At 48.1% G+C, this 21,100-nt stretch overlaps 1 protein-coding gene across 2 annotated transcripts; it reads right to left on the bottom strand.

Annotated features, from left to right (window-relative positions):
* Positions 1 to 7,368: 7,368 nt before the first annotated feature.
* Positions 7,369 to 19,789, bottom strand: thrap3b (thyroid hormone receptor associated protein 3b). 2 transcript variants are annotated; one of them, XM_072371187.1, is made up of 11 exons: positions 19,384 to 19,789; positions 16,049 to 16,209; positions 13,787 to 14,566; positions 12,108 to 12,707; positions 11,845 to 12,011; positions 11,641 to 11,752; positions 11,491 to 11,566; positions 10,781 to 10,962; positions 9,269 to 9,500; positions 8,838 to 8,984; positions 7,369 to 7,864 (listed from the first exon to the last, which is right to left on the bottom strand). In XM_072371187.1, exons 2-11 carry the CDS (start codon positions 16,174 to 16,176, stop codon positions 7,637 to 7,639), a joined length of 2,652 nt encoding a protein of 883 aa, XP_072227288.1. In that variant the 5' UTR covers positions 16,177 to 16,209; positions 19,384 to 19,789; the 3' UTR covers positions 7,369 to 7,636. The 2 variants fall into 2 exon arrangements, with proteins under 2 accessions (XP_072227288.1, XP_072227287.1); XM_072371186.1 differs by having other exon boundaries at positions 19,418 to 19,789.
* Positions 19,790 to 21,100: the final 1,311 nt, after the last annotated feature.

The raw sequence follows: 21,100 nt of genomic DNA, 5'->3' as shown, positions 1-21,100 counted from the left end.
TCTGTCGGGGGTTCTGGACTCATCTGTCGGGGGTTCTGGACTCATCTGTCGGGGGTTCTGGGCTCTGTTCTGGGCTCATCTGTCGGGGGGTTCTGGGCTCATCTGTTTCAGGCTGAAATAAATCTGTTGTTAAGATAAATTCTGATGTTTAAGCGTTTCAAACGGAAAGAAAAAACACGAACTCAGAGGAAAACGAAAGTTAAAAAACAGGATAAACATTAAAACTGTGATGAGGAATCAGGTCGTTTAGTTCCTGATGTGAATTTTAAAGAATATTTAATATTTGAATATATGAGGCATGATGTTTTCTGTCTTAGTTTAATGTTTCTGGAGCAATAATTTGTCCGATGGTCCTAATAATTTAGTTGTTTGGCCTTAAAGAGGAAAATGTTAATAATGACCGAAATAAAACATAATCAAATGTGAAACTAGTATAAAACAAATAAAGCCAAGAAGCTGAGAGCTGAAACCGTTACTGCCCCCTAGTGTTCGGGTGGGAGACTGCAGCCCTCTGAGCTCCTGAAGCTCCTGAAGAGAAGAAAACACTTTGTTCTTCATCATGTTTATTTCTGTTTTCTGCTTTCATTTATCCTGAATTCTTTGCTCCTTTTCATGTTTTCACTAACTGTTCATCCTGAGGTCATAAAAACAACATTTTATTAGCATCACAAACTAATATGAATATAGCTTTAATCATTTTTCATAGATCTTTGTCACTGTTACACTAACTTTGATCACCACCTGCTGGTTAACCATGTGACCCGGTGTTCAGGTGGAAGTTCCACTGAACTCTTCAGTTAAATCTACCGGCAGGACGATTCACTGCCGCCACACAACAAAAAACTACCACCGAGAAGAAGCCCAAAACCTTCACAGACCCAAAGGTCCCGTGATCAGGTGGTGACCAGCCCAGCTCCAGAAATGTGTTTAACTCTAATATCTGTGACATGTTCAAACAGATGTTCAAACAGATGTTCAAACAGATGTTCACGGGAAATCCATCATTATAAACAGTAAAAATAAACTTTATTATAAAACAGCTCAAAGCAAAGTTAAAATGCTTCACAAACACAAAGAAGAAGAAGAAGAAGCAGCATGGAGACGTTCAATCAGACAGAAAAATGTTGAATTATTTTACCATTTTAGGGATTATATTGTTTATATGTTTTGTATCTGATTATGTTTTTAAAATATTAGCTATAATTGATTTAATATTGGACAGACTTGGTCCACATTCGGCTTCATCTGTATTAATCTGTTATTTAAGTAATAAACCACTTTTTAAATCATCACTGGATCATTAGTTCTGTGTCAGATGAAGACTGAAGATGGTCATTTAAATGTTGTTACTCGTCATTTCTCGGCTGCAGAGGTGGAGAAATGTTTCAGCTCCTTCCTGATTCAAAGAAAGCAGATTTAAGAAATGTTTCTGATCAGAAAGTGACTCGAACAGAATTGTGGAATTATTTCTCTTTGAACCAGAGAGGTTGAACAGGACGTTGGTGAAGGGTCAGTTTCTGGCTGAGGACACGCTGTCATGCTGCTGTGGAGAGTTCAGGTGTGTTTACCTGCGTTACCTCATCCACATCTGGACAGCTGCTGAGTGATTTAATGCAGAAACACAGACAGAATGAAGCTGTTCCTCCAGTCAGAAACACTCCAGCTCTATAGATACAGATAGTTACTGTATTTATCCCAGAGGGAAACAGGTTAGAAGTTAGCTGTAAGTTAGCAATTAGCTGTAAGCTAGCAGTTAGCTATAAGGTAGCAGTTAGCTGTAAGCTAGCAGTTAGCTGTAAGTCAGCAGTTAGCTGTAAGTCAGCAGTTAGCTGTAAGCTAGCAGTTAGCTATAAGGTAGCAGTTAGCTGTAAGCTAGCAGTTAGCTGTAAGGTAGCAGTTAGCTGTAAGCTAGCAGTTAGCTATAAGTCAGCAGTTAGCTATAAGTCAGCAGTTAGCTATAAGTCAGCAGTTAGCTGTAAGTCAGCAGTTAGCTGTAAGGTAGCAGTTAGCTGTAAGTCAGCAGTTAGCTGTAAGCTAGCAGTTAGCTATAAGTCAGCAGTTAGCTGTAAGTCAGCAGTTAGCTGTAAGTCAGCAGTTAGCTGTAAGGTAGCAGTTAGCTGTAAGTCAGCAGTTAGCTGTAAGCTAGCAGTTAGCTATAAGTTAGCAGTTAGCTGTAAGTCAGCAGTTAGCTGTAAGCTAGAAGTTAGCTAGAAGTTAGCAGTTAGCTATAAGTCAGCAGTTAGCTGTAAGTAAGCAGTTAGCTGTAAGTAAGCAGTTAGCTGTAAGTTAGCAGTTAGCTGTAAGTTAGCAGTTAGCTGTAAGTTAGTAGCAGATGCTAGCAAACAATGCTTTCTCATCCACAGTGATGGACCAAGCTGGAGATGTGCACAGCGTAACTCGTAGTAATGCATGTGAACCGTTAATTACTGCGTTTAAACATTTTGGATATATTAACCTCATTAAACAGTTGTACCTGGAGACCTCCATCTTTATCAGAAACATGCCGATAATGTAACGTTAACACACCGAGAGTGAGGAGAGGACCGGTGTTGTGTTGGAAACACACCTTAAACACAGCTGCAGGTTGTCTGAGTTACAGAACGGAACCGTTCAGCTAGAAAGCTTCAGCTAACAAAGTAATGTGGGAACAATAATGTTCATCTTTCAGAAAGGAGCAGCAGTAACTCCTTAGAAGTTGGTGTACTCCATCTTCATTAGCTAAGCTGTTAGCGTTAGCTTCAGCTAACAAAGTAATGTGGGAACAATAATGTTCATCTTTCAGAAAGGAACAGCAGTAACTCCTTAGAAGTTGTTGTCATTAGCTAAGCTGTTAGCATTAGCTGCTGCTAAAGGAGGAAATAAATCAGTAAATAAACCATGAGGAGTTATTTCTCAGATTCTTCCATTTCCCTGCTCTGAAGTTCAGGCTCTGAGAGTTGGAACTGATCCTCTTTGTGGCTCAGTTCCTTCAGTCCAGCGTTGAACTGGACCAAGTTGTTAAAACAGTGGGATGAAAAGTGTTTGCTGCACATTCACAGTCTTTAGCTAACTCTGCTGGAACATTAGCCTCAGATATAGTTTATCCACTGGGCTCTTATATCCCCTGAGGCTGCTGCTGGATGGAAGATGCATGCTCCTCAGTGCAGCTGACAGCAGAACATTTCCACCAGAAGCTGGCTTCATCCGTCCAGCAGGGTGGATGTGAGTGGGCGGGGCTTAGCAGAGGGGGCGGAGCCAACTTAAGGAGTGACGTCATTTTGAAATGAAAATCAGAACGGCTCGTTAAATGAGGAACTTTCAATGTTAGAGCCCTCTAGATGCCAGAATTAAAAAACAAAGAAAAACAGCTGTTTGTAAATCTGTTCACTCATTTGATAAACTCTGAGCTCAGTCCTGCAGTCGGAGTATAAATCTGTAAATCTGAGACCAAATGGGGTTCCAACCTGAGCACAGTGCTGTCTGTTGGAGGTGGCAAACCATCTTCCTCCTCTGGGGGAAGGAAGAGAAGAGCTCACTGTTGCAGTCCATTAAATCTGTGGGGAACAAACCTTTAGGATGGATCCTAAACTGAGGGCAAAGTTTATGAAGCAGACCATCAGAGCGCCATTTCTTTTTCCACTAAACAGGCAGGAAACACAGCCGGAAGAAATAAAGCAGGAGTGAGTTAAATCGTTCAATAAGAAGCAACAATCAGTGTCTGATCTCATGTCAGTTTCCCACAGAAACTTTGACCTCCTCACTTCCTGTTCCCACAGCTCCCTCCCGGTTAAAGATGTTCTGTTTGGGTTCATGGAAGCAGCAGGAAAACGGCCCACCAAGGGCCTCAGTGAGGTGTCCTCAGCCGAAACAACCAGAAACATGTTAAAAGTGTTGCTTCTGAAGTGCCACGGTGTGTTTCTGAGTCATTTCCCTGCATCGTTCTGCAGAACCTGTTCAAACAGAACCTGTTCAAACAGAACCTGTTCAAACAGAACCTCCGGGAGCGGATCCGAGCGTCGCCCCAGGACACGGTTCACTTTCTGGGGGCTGAGTTTTCCTCCTGCGACCAGGATCCAGCTCAGAGGAGCCGAAGGGAAACCGCTGTAATCAGCAACAGGAGGCGTTTCAGATCAGATCATCACTTCCTGTTCACCCACCCTGACTGAGTCACTGCTCCTTACTCACTACTCACCCAGTTACATGTGGAGGGCCTCACGCTTCCGGCTGTGAAGGTCAGAGATAGGATTTTAACTTCTTTTCCACCTTAAAAACAAAGATCTCCGGCTGTTGGTGTTCATTACATTTTTTACTGCAATTATAAGGAACAACAAACTACTAAATCTATTATTTCAAACGATACTTTTCACCCGTTCAACAGTGAAAATAGTAAGTTTTACGTCACTGTTACATTCAACATACAACAGTGATGTAAATTCATTATTTATGTTGCAAAGACACAAAAATATCTTTAAATATTACTCACTTTTGTAGCTGCTTGATCGTCAGCCATCTTTCCTTTGGCACAATGCATTATGGGATATGTTTGTTAACAGCAGCCATTGATTCTACAGATTTTCAGGGTTCATTCTTGGATACTTTCAGTTTTAGCTTCTCTTCATTGGCTCCCTGTTAGATTCAGAATAGAATCTAAGCTTCTTCTCCTCACATATAAAGCTCTTAATGACCGAGCTCCATCACATCTTAAAGATCTCACAGTTGGATATTTCCCCAACAGAGCACTTTGCTCTCAGGCTGCAGGTTTCCTTGTGGTTCCCAGAGTTTCTAAAAGCAGAATGGGAGGCAGAGCCTTCAGTTATCAGGCCCCTAAAAGCAGAATGGGAGGCAGAGCCTTCAGTTATCAGGCCCCTAAAAGCAGAATGGGAGGCAGAGCCTTCAGTTATCAGGCCCCTAAAAGCAGAATGGGAGGCAGAGCCTTCAGTTATCAGGCCCCTAAAAGCAGAATGGGAGGCAGAGCCTTCAGTTATCAGGCCCCTAAAAGCAGAATGGGAGGCAGAGCCTTCAATTATCAGGCCCCTAAAAGCAGAATGGGAGGCAGAGCCTTCAGTTATCAGGCCCCTAAAAGCAGAATGGGAGGCAGAGCCTTCAGTTATCAGGCCCCTAAAAGCAGAATGGGAGGCAGAGCCTTCAGTTATCAGGCCCCTAAAAGCAGAATGGGAGGCAGAGCCTTCAGTTATCAGGCCCCTAAAAGCAGAATGGGAGGCAGAGCCTTCAGTTATCAGGCCCCTAAAAGCAGAATGGGAGGCAGAGCCTTCAATTATCAGGCCCCTAAAAGCAGAATGGGAGGCAGAGCCTTCAGTTATCAGGCCCCTAAAAGCAGAATGGGAGGCAGAGCCTTCAGTTATCAGGCCCCTAAAAGCAGAATGGGAGGCAGAGCCTTCAGTTATCAGGCCCCTCTCTGTGGAACCAGCTGCCAGTTTGGCTTCAGGAAGCAGACACCCTCTCTACCTTTAAGATCAGGCTGAAACTTTCCTTTCTGATAAAGCTTATAGTTAGGGATGGCTCAGGTGAGCCTGAAACATCCCATAGTTCTGCTGCTATAGGCCCAGCCTGCTGGGGGAGCTCCCATGATGCACCTCTCCTCCCTCCATGTACAGATGACATCATTGCTGTCATTAACTTGTGTTTCTCTCTCTCAGCAGGTGTCTCTGGCCTGGTGTTACGCTGCTTGTTGTCCCCTCTTTCCTGTCCTCTCAGCCCCAGCTGGTCCAGGCAGATGGACCCTTCCTGGTTCTGGTTCTGATGGAGGTTTCTTCCTGACATTTGTCATTATTTGGAGCTTTATAAATAAAAGTGAGCTGATACTCAGAATAATCTCCGTTTACATCCAGGCAGCTTTACAAAGTGAATATATTGTTTCATTTCTCATCCCTACACGATGAGGAGTCAAACAGGAAGTGCACATCATCCTGGTTTTAGGTCCGATCCAGTCCAGCTGTGGTGTTTACAGTCACTGCAGTAACCAGGTTTCTGATCATGTGACGCTCACACACCTGGATCAGGTGTTTACACACAGCATCCTGTTTCCTTCAGGGCTGAATGAGAGGAATTTCTGCTGGGAGGTCCTGCTGATCAGGTTCGAGACGCAACAGAAAACGAGCTTAAACTTTCTCAAACTTACAGAGAAACCACAGAAGAAACTTTAGAAACAAAATCCCCTGAAAGTGAATCAGGTTCGGCCTTTAATAACCAGCCTTAAAAAACTGATGTAACGACCACAGAAATGCCCCGAATTAAAGAAAATTTATTGAAAATTAAAAGACAGTAAAGTTCAAAGCTTGACAACAGTAAAAAAGTTTCAGATCAAACAGAAACGAGTCTGTTCGGTACATGCAGGGCGGGACGAAGCAGCACAGTGAGACTCAGACCGGTTCTACCTTCAGGTTCTATGCTCTGGTTCTGACTGGGTTTACAGTTATTTAGGTCTAACTCCGTACAAGTGTTAGCTTCTATTTTCTTTATTCTATTTAAAGTCGAAACACATTTTTTACTAAACTAAACAGACAGAAAACTGAAATAAATCGGAGCCGGTTTGGTGCCGATTGGTTTAAACTGAACAAAGACAGCGCGCACACACAGGTGAGGTGGTACTGTATGAGCAGGTGACACAGGGACTGACTCATGGCGGATCGAGGCTGCTGATTGGTCCCATGGAGCGCGGTGTGAATCAGACACTTGTTGCCATGACGGCACAGATTTAACACAACAGAAGAAGAAACCACATGACCAGATGCCTCCAGCACGCCCCCGCAGGTGCACGCCCCCGCAGGTGCACGCCCCCGCAGGTGCACGTCCCGCAGGTGCACGCCCCCGCAGGTGCACGCCCCCGCAGGTGCACGCCCCGCAGGTGCACGCCCCCGCAGGTGCACGCCCCCGCAGGTGCACGCCCCCGCAGGTGCACGCCCCGCAGGTGCACGCCCCCGCAGGTGCACGCCCCGCAGGTGCACGCCCCCGCAGGTGCACGCCCCGCAGGTGCACGCCCCCGCAGGTGCACGCCCCGCAGGTGCACGCCCCCGCAGGTGCACGCCCCCGCAGGTGCGCGTCCCGCAGGTGCACGCCCCCGCAGGTGCACGGCCCGCAGGTGCACGCCCCGCAGGTGCACGCCCCCGCAGGTGCACGCCCCCGCAGGTGCGCGTCCCGCAGGTGCACGCCCCCGCAGGTGCGCGCCCCCGCAGGTGCGCGCCCCCGCAGGTGCACGCCCCCGCAGGTGCACACCCCCGCAGGTGCACGTCCCGCAGGTGCACGCCCCGCAGGTGCACGCCCCCGCAGGTGCACGCCCCCGCAGGTGCACGCCCCGCAGGTGCACGCCCCGCAGGTGCACGCCCCGCAGGTGCACGCCCCGCAGGTGCACGCCCCCGCAGGTGCACGCCCCGCAGGTGCACGCCCCGCAGGTGCACGCCCCCGCAGGTGCACGCCCCGCAGGTGCACGTCCGTTCTCTTCTAAGGCACAGGTGCTTTTACTCTGGGTTCTGCAGACCAACCTTTGAACCGTCGCTGCTCTTTTCTCCTTAAAAAGACATAAAACATAAAACACAGCTGCTCGTCCTCCCTCTTCACCTCCCGGAGAACATTTTAACCGTTAAATGATGAGATGGCGCAGAAGGTGAAGACGAGACGTAACCCTTCCTCGCCGCCGGGCTCACTGCTTCGGGCCGGAGACGTCGGCGGCGCCTTTAGCTTCTTTATGCTCGACCTCCAGGCCGTCGTCCCCCAGCTCCCCCTCCTCCCCTCCCTGGTACATGTCGTGGGTCCACTTCGGGCTGCTGCCCCCCCGCCGGAACATGAAGCGTCCGCGGCGAGCCGGGAACGAGCCCCGGCCGCGGCCCCGGCTGTCCACCCAGGTTTTCTCTCCGTCACGGTCGTCGTGCTGCAGGAGGAAAACACGGAGGAACCTTTTCATTCGTCAGTAGAGTAAAACAGGCCCAAGAGCTGAATAAAGACGTTTTAATTTTACAGATTTACTCGTTTTTATGTGGATAAAATGACAGAAAAACATGAAAAAAAGATCAGAAAGTTGGACATCTTTGTTCAAAGTTGTGTTCATGAACTCAGAAAAGGATCAAAAAGGAAAAAAAGAAAAGAAAAACGTGTTCAAAATCCAATGTGATGTCATCAGTGATGTCACCACATGCAGATTCAGATTCACTAAACTTTGGGTCAGTTTTACTTTATCTGTTTCTGAGCTGCAGCCTGTTGAAACCTGGATGTTTAAATGTGAGTTTCCTTCTTAAAGTGTCCATGGAGGCTCACTTTTTATGGTTTATACTCTGCGGTTTATACTCTGCGGTTTATACTCTGCGGTTTATACTCTGCGGTTTATACTCTGCGGTTTATACTCTGCGGTTTATACTCCATGGTTTATACTCCATGGTTTATACTCCATGGTTTATACTCCATGGTTTATACTCCATGGTTTATACTCCATGGTTTATACTCCATGGTTTATACTCCATGGTTTATACTCCATGGTTTATACTCCATGGTTTATACTCCATGGTTTATACTCCATGGTTTATACTCCATGGTTTATACTCTACGGTTTATACTCTACGGTTTATACTCTACGGTTTATACTACTTAGTCATGGAATGTAGTTACAGATAAAAAGGGAAAGGCAAGAATGAGGAGGGAACGAGGTATTGTGAAAACATTGAAAGAGTTTAAGAAGAAGCAAGAAACAGAGTACGGTTTATACTCTACGGTTTATACTCTACGGTTTATACGGTGTGAAACTTTAATGAACTAAAGCCTCCTTCTGCTGAAGGCTCTCTCTGCTCCGCTGGTGTCAGCTGGAGCAGAAACAGAACCTCACACATCTCCACCTGCCAGCTTGGACTCACCAGGTAGTACTTCCTGCTCTTGGGGGTGTATTCAGGGTCCCACTCCTCCTCGGGGGGGCGCACCGGAGGGTTTATATTGGGAGGGTTTCCGTTGCTGTTACCGGGATAATTTCCTCTGTTCCAGCCTCTTCCTCTGACTCTGGGGAACTGAAACCAAAACCAGACTCAGACTTTCAGCTGAGAGACAAACTTCTGCTCTGACAGAATCTCCATCAACACGGTCCAAAACCAGCCCAGAAAAGGAGGAGTTTCCACTGACTGGTGCTACGTTACCTTCATACAAACCAGGCAGTGCAAGGAATAAGTGACATCATCCACATTATGTCCTTTAGCTTAAGAGCAGAGAACTCTGCGCCGACACCGTCAGGACAGAGAATCAGAAGATCAGAGCATCGATTTAAACACAAACAGCAGAAGAGACAGGAACTTACAAATCCTCTGCCTCTTCCTCTTTCTGCAACATGACCCTCGTAATCCCGGGGCGCTCTGTCCCCGGCGCCGCTGTAGTCCCGCGGAGGGTAACGGGAGTGGCTGTAGCCCTCCTCCGAATGCTCCATCCCCTCCCCCATGTACTCTTTGCCTCTGAAAGGTGGAGGATACGGGGATGGAGAGGAGGAGGAGGAAGAGGAGGACGGGGAGCGATCCCGTTTCTTCTTACCCTTCCTGTAGGAAAAAAAAGAGGCGTCATAAAGAGGCGCTTTGCTTCCACGACCCCCCCCTCTGTAAACAGACGTGACGTCATGGCAACGAGACTTTTACGCACGATCTGGACGTCGTTGGTGTCTCTTTCCTAATCAGACCTGATGCTCAGAAAGCAGAAGAGACAGAAACAGCTGGAGAACAGATCATGAAACACTGATCAGAACTCCTGCAGAGCTCCGGGTTCAGTCCGTTCAGGCGTTCTTCTTCACGGCTTCTGGCTTTGAACCACAGAGCAGCAGCAGAGTTCAACAGCAGCTGAAAGTCTGAGCACTGAACAGCAGGACTGATTCACCTAAGTTCAAGTCCCTGATGTTAGCTACAAAGAGCTTAATGGAACGGCTCCATCTACTTGAATGCTCTTCAAAGGCTTCTGTCCCAACTGGGTCCCTCCGTTGGTCCCAGGATTGTCGTCTAGCAGCTCCTACACCACGCCTAAGACAATCCAAACTCTGTTCATGTGTCGTCCCACGATGGTGGAATGACCTACCGAGCGCTACCAGAACAGGGGCGTCCCTGTCTATCTTCAAGAAGCTCCTGAAAACCCAGCTCTTCAGAGAGCATCTCCTATCCCAGCACTTACCTTGTACTTCCCTCCCCCCTCTATCTCTGCACTTTATCTTTCTGCACTTCCTTCTATGCCTGCACCCTATCTCTACTCTGTCCCCTCTGACAGAGTCGGACTCCTGGGTTCCTTCTATGTAGCTTATTGTTAGCTTTTTATAAAGCTGTTATATCTTCATTTGTAAGTCGCTTTGGATAAAAGCGTCTGATAAATACAGAAACAGAAACTCTATGCTTGACCGAATAGTTCATAACACATTGTTCTGCAGTTATTTCAGTTTTACTCTGACTTTAAGGTCAATATTGAGAATCCTGGCACCCAAAAGAAAATCCTCGGTGCAAGTAGGACCCGAAAATTAGCCAAAATTCTACAAAAAAAGGTCACATTTTGTCTAAAAATGGATTTGTCAACCAACATTTCACAATGATGTGGTTGATGATGCGCCTTTGTGACAACATCTGCACTTAAATGAACCAAATAACTGCTAAAACGTGAATAATAAAGTCTTTCTGCACTTCCTTCTATGCCTGCACCCTATCTCTGCTCTGTCCCCTCTGACAGAGTCGGACTCCTGGGTTCCTTCTATGGAGCTTATTGTTAGCTTTTTATAAAGCTGTTATATCTTCATTTGTAAGTCTCTTTGGATAAAAGCGTCTGATAAATACAGAAACAAACCTACTTTGACTTCTTGTGGTGTTTTCCAGATTTCTCAGAGGACCTCTCCCTGCTGGGTCCTCGGGAGCCTCCCGGGCTCTTGCCTCCTTCACGTTTGAAGTCGCGCTCCTTGCCGGCAAATCTCTTACGCCTTTCAATATCCAGGCGAAGGTCCATGACGTCACCTTTGAACTTTTTAGTGGGATCCTGCAGAGAGGCGCTCTGGTTAGGACTCTCAGTGCTGCACGTGAAACACGTCCAGAGTACAGATGAAGGTGTGTTCTCTGATTACAGAAAGTGATCGATAACCATTAAAAAGGACTATGTGTAGCAGAGGAAAAACACTACAGAACATCTGTGTCCTACGCTTCTGTCTCGAGTGTTGGTGCAAACATGCATGCAGCTCATTAACATAAACTGACGTTCACAGTTTTGTGGCTTGATGGTTTTCTTGTCAGGAAAAATACTTACAAGGTAACGGCACTGATAAGCGTCCCTTGAGAGGCTTGGACTCTGGATCTTAATTCACTTCCTTTAAGCCTTTGCTTGGGTTCGTACATACCCAATCAATAACCATATCTCATAGGCTGGGGGGCTTGCTTGGCACTTACAAAACACAATTGGGCTCTTTTGATTTAGAAATATGCATCCTTTGAAAGAAAAGCACAAAGCTGAACACTGCTGCTCGGATTGTCTCAGATTCCAAATACGTCAAATTTCAAAAGTGCTCGTCACCTTGTAGCTCGCCTCCTCCAAATCCTCAAACAGGTGAGAGTGCCTCTTAAAGGCACTGGGGGAAACATCGATTCTCCTGCGGGGCGAGGAGAAGTCTCAGGTCAGACAGGATGAGAAGCAGCGGGGGGGCACAGGTGGGCGGGAGCTTACCTGTGGATTTCTGGGCTCTTCCTTGGCTTCATCATTTCTGCCTCTGCAGCTTTTCTTTGGTACATGGCAAACCGCTCACTTAAAGTCATGTCTGAGGAGTGGAAGTGATGAGCTGCAAACACACAACAGGGATTATTCCACAGACCGACTCACGCTGCTGTGGGGCGGCGGCGGCGGGACGCAGCGGCGCGGCCCACACTCTACCTTTGATGTAGTGCACGATGGACACGATGTGCTGAGCGAACAGTTCGGACGGGCTGCGCCGGAGCTGCGCCGTCTGAATGTGCTGGAAGATGGAGCGAAACTCCGGGTCTTTCCTGGAGGAATTCAGCAGGTCGCGAGGCGTGAGGCGATCTTTGGACAGAGAGGGGCTGAGAGAGCAGAGCGTGGATGAAAGGAAACATTCAAAACTCTTCCTGTAACCAACCGTTAACCTGCTTTAAATCTACAGAACGGGGAACACGTACCCGGGGATTTCGTCTAAAGAACTGATTTTGAGCTCGAAGTCTTCCCGGGAGGCGGACAGGTGCCGCGCCGGTGAAGGCTCACGAGCAGCAAAGGCTCCGGGGAACAGCGGGCGCTCCTTCTCTTTGGAGGTGGAGGGCGGGGTCACGCTCCTCCTGGCCTTCTCCTTCTTCTTCTTGGCCTTCTCCTCCTTCTTGGAGGAGTGTTTGCGGCTTCGGTACAGCTCCTCCTCCATGTGGTCGTCGGGCTCTTCCTCCTCGGCGTCTCGGCGGCTCTTCTCCTTCACAGACGGGTACATCGTGGAGTAGCTCGCCTCATCGTCCCACTTCCCAAAGATGTCCCGCGTCGTCAGGTTGTGTTTGACCTCCGCGTCCTCCTCCATCGCCCTCTCCTTCAGCCCCTGTGACTTGAGGAACTCCTCCTCCCCGTCGTCGAAGAAGGGCAGGGCCTTGTCTTCCTTGGGCTCGCCGTAGGAAGCTGGAGGGACGGCGAACAGGTCTGCGGACTTGGGCCCTTTCTCCAGCTCTCGGTCTGCAGACAGCCGCTCCTTCTCTCGACCGTTCTCCTTCTCCTGCTTCTTGCTTTTGTTCTCGGCCAAGAACCTGAAACAGAGACCAGAACATCAGCAACATCTCTGCAGACCGAGAGGAACGATGCAGAGAAGAACTCATTTATACGTCGTGAAACTCGACTTTCTGCCTTTTGCACCCCCAGAAACCAAGGAAACGGCAACTAAAGTTAAATCCTGTAAGTTTCATTTGAATAACTGGAACCGCAGATGTTGTTTAACTCATAAATAATATATAATAATGTATAATAATGTATAGTAATATATAATAATGTATAATAATGTATAATTATATATAATAATGTATAATAATGTATAATAATATATAATTATACATTATTATATATAATAATGTATAATAATATATAATAATGTATAATTATATATAATAATGTATAGTAATATATAATAATGTATAATTATATATAATAATGTATAATAATCTATAATAATGTATAATTACATATAATAATCTATAATAATCTATAATAATGTATAATTACATATAATAATATGTAATTATATATTATTATATATAATAATGTATAATTATATATAATAATGTATAGTAATATATAATAATGTATAATAATGTATAATTATATATAATAATGTATAGTAATATATAATAATGTATAATTATATATAATAATCTATAATAATGTATAATTACATATAATAATCTATAATAATATATAATAATGTATAATTACATATAATAATATGTAATTATATATTATTATATATAATAATGTATAATTATATATAATAATGTATAATAATATATAATTATATGTAATTATACATTATTATATAACTCCAACAGCTGAAGTTAGACATTAGATCACTGCTCCATCACATCTCCTGTGGAGGAAAGCTTCCATCTCCACCCTCTGACTCCTCCACCCTTCAACACTTTCCACCTCCACCCTCTTTGTGCATCTAAAATCTAAACTTACCGTCAGTCACTGAGCTATTTGGCTCATTATCACTTAGTTTCATACAGAAATTAGATGTTTCAGTGCTTCTAACATCTGTTTGGACCAGACAGATTAGAGAAGTAAAAACATTAAAGGTGTAGTTTCAGTCTGGCAGAAACAGAACTGGACGTACTTTTTGAAGGCGGCAGAGATCACGGTCTTATCTCCAGCTTCGGGTTCTTCCTTTGAGAAGAAGCCGAAGCCGCTGAACGAGGCGGTCTGTCCGGACTTCGTGGGACTCTTAGCTGGGGGAGACGATGAGCCGACGGTTTTCCACAGCGGGCCGCCGCTCTCTACGGCGGGTCCTTTGCTCTCGGGACCGGGGGGGGTGTCCTCTTTCTTGGGGTCCGGGCTGGTTGCTTTGGGGCTGGTGTCGTAGTCGATCCATTTGCCTCCAGATGCCTTCTCGATGACGCTGCCGTCTGCCGCCTGGCCCGGTTTCTCCTGGCTCTCTGGCTTATCTTTGACATCCTTGGAGCTGGGCCGGCCCTTGCTGCTGCGATGGCGGGGGGATGAAGACCGGGACTGGGAGCGGGAGGAGTAGCTGGAGTGCTTGGAGCGCCGGGATCTGCCCGAGGACGAGCGGTCAGAGTAGCGTGAGCGGCTGCGGCTGCCCGAGCGTTTCTTGGGCGTACGGGAGCGTGAGCGCCCCCTCCTGGGACTGTGCTGCTCCTGGTGGCGATCGTGCCAGCCTCCTCCACCACCCTGCCAGTTGGACTTGTAGCCGTAGCCGCCTCCTCGGTTCTGGTAGTGGCCGCGGTTGTAGTAGCCTCGGTTCCGGCCTCGGTAGTGGAAGGGCCTGCGGTAGCCTCGGTTGTAGCCTCTGAAGCCTCCTCTGTTGCTCTGATAGTCCCGAGAAGGATAGTTTCTGTAGGATGGAGAGTGGGACCGAGAGCGGGACCGAGACCTGGAACTGGAAACGAGAGGAGAGGAACATTCAGTCAGGTTCGAGTTCCTTTACAGACGTCCTCAGGCTGGTTTCTACCAGGCGGCAGAAACAGAAATAAAAGGAGAACAGAGGCTTCAGGCTTCACTACGAGCACAACTCAAACCCTGAAAATAAGACGATAAAAGAGGCCAAACTACAATAAAAAGACTCTCTTTAGATTTAATAAAGCTGTGTTTGCTGCAGCTTATTCAGATGAAGGACAGCAGCTGTTTGCTTCGTGCTGCGTTCAGGGACCGTCCAGAGAAAAGAAGCCGAAACGTCATCGTTTCAGGTGGAGCCGAACAGATAAAGCTGTGATTTACTGATTTAATGTGGTTCTGCTCTCCAACGTGCTCACATCTGAGAGCAGAACAAATACCGAGGAGGACACCAGGGGTCAGATAAACCTCGGGTTAGTTAGAAAGTCCAGAATCTGTGCTGAATATCCATGAATAAGACGTCCTGGGACCACGTGTCGAGGAGTCCGTGAACAGAACTCTACGGGTTCATCCATCGGTGTGTGGCAGCCCAAAAGCTTTAAAGGTACAGTTTAATATTTACTGTTAATTTATCACGTGTCTGTCTGACATAAAGTGAGCGTCTTTGACCCGAGTCACACGGGTATATTTCAGGCTTTTAGGCCCGAGTCTTTCAGCTCTAAACGGATCAATAAAGTCAGTGAATTTAAAGGTCTTGTACTATGTTTCTCCTCTGAGGAGCTGAATGAAATAAAACGGATCGAGGCCCTTTGAGGGCGACCCCCCCCCTCTAAGATAAGCTCCTCCCTCACTGCGCTGCACTTTTACCCAGAGAAGAGAAAAGGAACAAACCCAGAGCAGACTGCTGCTGCAGGGCCGGACGGGACGCTGAAACTAATCATCCGATTCAGTTCTGATCCAACAGAGAAGCATCAGAGGAAATTAAAGATGATCGATTTGTTCTCCTCTGAAAGTAGATCAAATATCTCTGGTTTGTTCAATCACTTCAGAAATGAACAAATGCAGAAGAAGAACCGCCTTAAAGCCCTCAGTGACCAGCAGGTGGCGCCACATCCTCACCCTGAGCTCTGGTGACCTTTCACCCCAAACATTCCTGACTTTGTTGGGAATCCACAGGAGACCAAAACAAGCTGAAAGTGTCTCCACCCGCTAGAGAACTCAGAGAATAAGCTGACGATCCCTGCTGGAGCCTCCTCATGGGAGCAGAGCGGTTCTGGTTCTGGTTCTGTTCTGCAGAGCATTCAGAGGCTCTTAGTTCCAACAGGCAGCCGACACAATCAGCTCTCCTCCACAGACGGGGAGGCGCTAACAAAGATTAGCTGCTCTCAACCCCCATTTCCTGCATGCAAAGATCCCCGTCACACACACACCAGAAACAGGGCAAATAGCAGCAAACCTGACGGAGTAAAATGGAACTAAACTGAGTCTAAGCTGAAAATGAAGCAGCATCAGAGACTCAGAGACTCACCTATAGCGACGCTTCCTGGATCTTGAGCGCGAGTGACTTCTAGAGCGGGATCTGGAGTAGGATCTGGATCTGGACCTGGACCGGGATCTGGAGCGGGGTCGAGACGGAGAACCCGGAGCCTTGGACATGTTGGCGCTCAGGTCTGCTCGAGTGTTCGTGGCCTTAAAGCAGGAGAGAAAAAGCTGTGAGTAAAGCAAACAGGCAGGATCCAAAGGTTGTTCTGCTGAGCAAACACCGCCTCAAAGTCAAACAGAACCCACGCATCACTCAGAACCCGACGGGCCGAGACCAGGCAGCTCCCGCCCCGCATCACCTTTAACTGCCGGAAAAATACATCCCAGCGAGAGCCAGCCGAGGCCGGCGGGCGGAAAGCAGCCTGCAGCCGGCAACATGTGCACGAGCCGCTGTGCACGAGCCGCTGTGCACGAGCCGCTGTGCACGGGACGCTGTGCACGGGACGCTGTGCACGAGCCGCTGTGCACGAGACGCTGTGCACGGGACGCTGTGCACGGGACATGCACAGAGTGAACGGCACCATTAACAACCTGAACCCACACTGAGCTGCATCAGAACCCAGCAGCTGATCCAGATAAACAGGAGATAAAGTTCTGCTTTGTGTTGGAATGACTGAAACCTGCAGAACACAGACGGTACTGGTTGGTGTTGGACCCTTTGGGTTCCAGCTCCAGCTCTCTGGGTTCTGCTCCAGCTCTCTGGGTTCTGCTCCAGCTCTCTGGGTTCTGTCTCCGGCTCTCTGGGTTCTGTCTCCGGCTCTCTGGGTTCCGCCTCCGGCTATCTGGGTTCCGCCTCCGGCTCTCTGGGTTCCGTCTCCGGCTCTCTGGGTTCCGCCTCCGGCTATCTGGGTTCCGCCTCCGGCTCTCTGGGTTCCGTCTCCGGCTCTCTGGGTTCTGTCTCCGGCTCTCTGGGTTCTGTCTCCGGCTCTCTGGGTTCTGCTCCGGCTCTCTGGGTTCTGTCTCCGGCTCTCTGGGTTCTGCTACAGCTCTCTGGGTTCTGCTACAGCTCTCTGGGTTCTGTCTCCGGCTCTCTGGGTTCTGCTACAGCTCTCTGGGTTCTGTCTCCGGCTCTCTGGGTTCTGTCTCCGGCTCTCTGGGTTCTGTCTCCGGCTCTCTGGGTTCTGTCTCCGGCTCTCTGGGTTCTGTCTCCGGCTCTCTGGGTTCTGTCTCCGGCTCTTGGTGGCGTTTTAAATCAGAACATCGTGTCGGTTTATCGCATGAAGTCAGAATCCAGATTAAAATTAGTTGAAAAATGTTCATTATTTCACAGAATAAAAGACTTTAAAGGAATCAGACTGTTTGATCTGTTCTGATTGATCATCAGCAGCTCCTGTATTTATTTGGCTCCTGTATTTATTTGGCTCCTCCCCCATCAGGGCCGCAGCTGCCGGTCATTGAAGGAGGTTCTCTTCATCTGAACCAGTTCAGCCTGAACTGAGCAGCTGTTTGGGTTCTCTAACCTTCAGCGGTGCTTTGGTGCTGAAAGGCAGCAGAACCGTTTCCCCCCTGCAGGATACTGAAGAGTTCCTGCTGCTTCCACGGTCAACCGAAGCCTTTTAAAGGCCCGAAGAGGCGCTGTGGAGGTCCAGCTTTCTGTCCTGGACAACGGTTGCTATGAGCAACAACAACAGCCTGAAACTGAAGCCGACGCCACTCCACAGCTATTTGGACCCTCTGAGCCACTCAAAGTCCTCGCCGTTCTCCCATTATTCAGCAGAGCTCTGCGTCTGGTTCTCGGGTTTCAGAACCGCTGACGTGGTTCTACAGTAACGCCGGGAACGGTCCAGAATAAATAAATAATAAACATCTGTGATGAGCTGAGGGACGCCTCAGAAGATCCAAAACAGGAAGAAAAGGGTTCAGCAGCAGCTGAGCTGGACCGAAGAACAGAACACGGATCGATGTCCAAACACACAGAACCCCAGCAGTGCCAGAACCAGGAGAGGAACCACCGAGGGACTGTTTCAGCTCCTCTGGGGGGGGGGGGGGGGGGGCTTTCATAATAACTGATAAAACCAGCTTTATTCATTTTAAAATGACTCCCAGATTTCTCAGAACATGTGACGTGTAACAAGGAAATGGACCCAAACTGAAGCCGGTTCTGGCAGACATCATGGCGTGGAAGCTTTAGGCCGCCGCCCCTCTGAGACAATGATGTCACTGGAGAATTATTTATTCATGTTCAGCAGATTTTAATCATCTACTTTCAGGGGAACTACGGAAAATAACCAACTGGAACCTTCAGTTTAGTGCAGGCCCATCTGGGTCCTGCTCAGTGAGACGGTACCGGACGGCCCGTCTGGGTCCTGGTCAAAGAGACGGTACCGGGCGGTCCGATCACCCAGCAGACATCAGACCGAGCCCTGGACTCTCACAAAGAGCTCCGATGCAGAGCTGCTTTCAGATATTCAACCATCAGGTGCATCATTCTGCATAAGGAGGAGGAGCCCTTCGGTGCACCTGGGTTCTGCTCCCCCTCCCACCTGGTCCGTTCACGTGCCCCTCCCCCTCCCACCTGGTCCCGGTGTGCCCCTCCCCCCTCTCACCTGTCCCGGTGTGCCCCTCCCCCTCCCACCTGGGCCCGGTGTGCCCCTCCCCCTCCCACCTGGGCCCGGTGTGCCCCTCCCCCTCCCACCTGTCCCGGCCCGTTCACGTGCCCCTCCCACCTGGGCCCGGTGTGCCCCTCCCCCTCCCACCTGGGCCCGGTGTGCCCCTCCCCCCTCCATCCTTCCCCCTCTCACCTGTCCCGGTGTGCCCCTCCCCCTCCCACCTGGCCCGTTCACGTGCCCCTCCCACCTGGGCCCGGTGTGCCCCTCCCCCTCCCACCTGGGCCCGGTGTGCCCCTCCCCCCTCCATCCTTCCCCCTCTCACCTGTCCCGGTGTGCCCCTCCCCCTCTCACCTGTCCCGGTGTGCCCCTCCCCCTCCCACCTGTCCCGGCCCGTTCACGTGCCCCACATGATAGCAGAAACACATCCATGTAAACATCATGTCGGACAGTAACAAGTGTCCCACCTGCAGCCGCTTCCACGCGGTACACCAACTGTTGCATTTCAGCAACTTAATCAATAAATCTATAACTGGCTTTAATTTTATTTAATAATTTTAGCAAACACTCGGTTACTTTCGGTTATCAGGTGCCATAAATCATTAAGTCCATGTTCGGTACGTTACGGGAAAACAGGTATCAGTGAACCCAGGGAATAAATCATGATTACATGTTCCATGGAGGCTTAACGCTGCAGCCGGAACTCAAGCCCAATAAAACTGATCACATGTATCGATAAAGCTCAGTATTTTCACGTTAATTAAATGCTAACTACCTGTTAGCGTAGCTACAGAAGGAAACCAGGTTACCTCCTCTCGTCTGGTGGTCGGGCTCCGTCTGTCGGAGTAGATGTTCGGGGCAGCAGCTGAAGCTTCGAGGCCGAGCAACCTGCTTTCTGCCGCCTCCTTCCTGGTTCCTCTGCGCCGAAACCTGCGGATGTTAGCAGCCTAGCTAGTTAGCAACAGCGCCGACAACAACCTGCTGGAGAAATCAGGCGCGCTGCGCCTTCACAGAACCCAAGAGTTCAACTGCTGAGTCATGACACTTAAAACACACATCTGCCGATGCCTCAATGTTTGTTTATCCTGTACAAAATCTACGTTTTACACGCAGCGACGATAAACGTCTGCTAAAGATCAAACTCTCGCTAACGAACGCTAACGGACGGTTCGTTGAAATCACGCGAGACTTTGTGTGACCAAGCGTGAACGCGAGGAGGCTCCACATTAAAAACAGTGAAACTGAGGCAAGACGAAGCTGTTAGAAAAGAAAAGAAAAGAAAAGAAAAACGAAACTTTGCTCATCCCCCAGTTGGGGAAATGGTAAAAATAATAATAAATACATAAAAAAGGCTTAACGTATTAGGCAGAAACCAAATATTACCAAAATATTCAGAGCAGAGCTGCACAAAAACAAGGTGAGAGTCCCGATCAGCATCATTTCTTTACTTATTTCCATAAAAACAGGAAGCAGCTGCAAAGATTCACTGAAACATGTTCAAACATGAACATAAACCCAGAATCTGAGGCAGAACCAGAGTTTTTATCAGTTCTCAGCAGCTTTAAAGTGAATCTCTGGTCTGAGCTTCTTTATTCTCCAACACAGCCTGAACCCTCTGAGACAAGCTTTCTGTCATTTCTTTAAGGAGTCTTCAGGAATAGTTCTCCAGGCTTCTTGAAGGACATCCCAAAGCTCTTCTTTGGATGTGGGCTGCCTTTTGATCCGTTCTCTGTCAGATGATCCCACACTGCTTCAATAATGTTGAGGTCCTTAATCCCCAGCTGCAACTGTAACTGCTCCTCTGTGAGTGTATTACACACAAAAATTAACCAGTCAGCGCAGAAAGCTGCCAGGAATTATCAATCAGCTGACCATAAAGACTCACAGTATTGCAGCAGAGAGATGCAAAGTCACAACAGAGAGGAGCAGAAGCAGCTCAAATAGGCAGAAAGAAAAGCAAAAGGTCCTCAAACAGAAGCCGAACATCATCGGTCCCACAGACCGCAGCAGCTTTAAATCAGCAGTAATCATCAGGTTTTTAAACAAACTGGAGCGTATTGCATGAAAATAATGTTTTAGTTTGAGTATATTTAAACTAACCAAGTGGAGGATGAGTGTTAAAGCTGAGCCTTACTGAGCAGATCTGCTGGCCGGGTCATGCAGCACCTGTCGAGGAAAACAGACCCCAACACTGGACCCGTCTGTTCTCTCATGCCCTGCTTTCTTAATCTGAGAGTTTCTTCTTTTAGGAACAGGTCTCAGAAAGGATTTAAACAGCAGGTGTGAGTTTACAGTGTCAGAACATGGCGTCTGTCGGCTAAAACACAACAACAGGAACATCTTACAACTGTCACATTCATGAAGCATAAATCTTTTCTGAACCTGCAGATTTCAGCAACTTGATGGTGGAAAAACAGCGATTCCCACATTTCCTTTGTTTTAAATTTAATTTCAGACAGTCTGAACTCAACATGTTTCCTGTTCCTGTTTTC

Source organism: Leuresthes tenuis, unplaced genomic scaffold, assembly GCF_036924035.1.
Source record: "Leuresthes tenuis unplaced genomic scaffold, fLeuTen1.0.hap1 SCAF_18, whole genome shotgun sequence".
In the NCBI taxonomy this organism is placed as follows: domain Eukaryota; kingdom Metazoa; phylum Chordata; class Actinopteri; order Atheriniformes; family Atherinopsidae; genus Leuresthes; species Leuresthes tenuis.
This window is presented reverse-complemented; position numbering and strand designations above follow the sequence as displayed.

Coding starts and splice junctions, on each gene's coding strand:
- thrap3b (XM_072371187.1), bottom strand. CDS start 16,176: ATGTCCAAGGCTCCGGGTTCTCCGTCTCGACCCCGCTCCAGATCCCGG. Junction 11,567..11,640: donor AAGAGCCCAGAAATCCACAG/GTAAGCTCCCGC, acceptor CTCGCCCCGCAG/GAGAATCGATGTTTCCCCCA. Junction 7,865..8,837: donor AGAGCAGGAAGTACTACCTG/GTGAGTCCAAGC, acceptor TTCCTCCTGCAG/CACGACGACCGTGACGGAGA.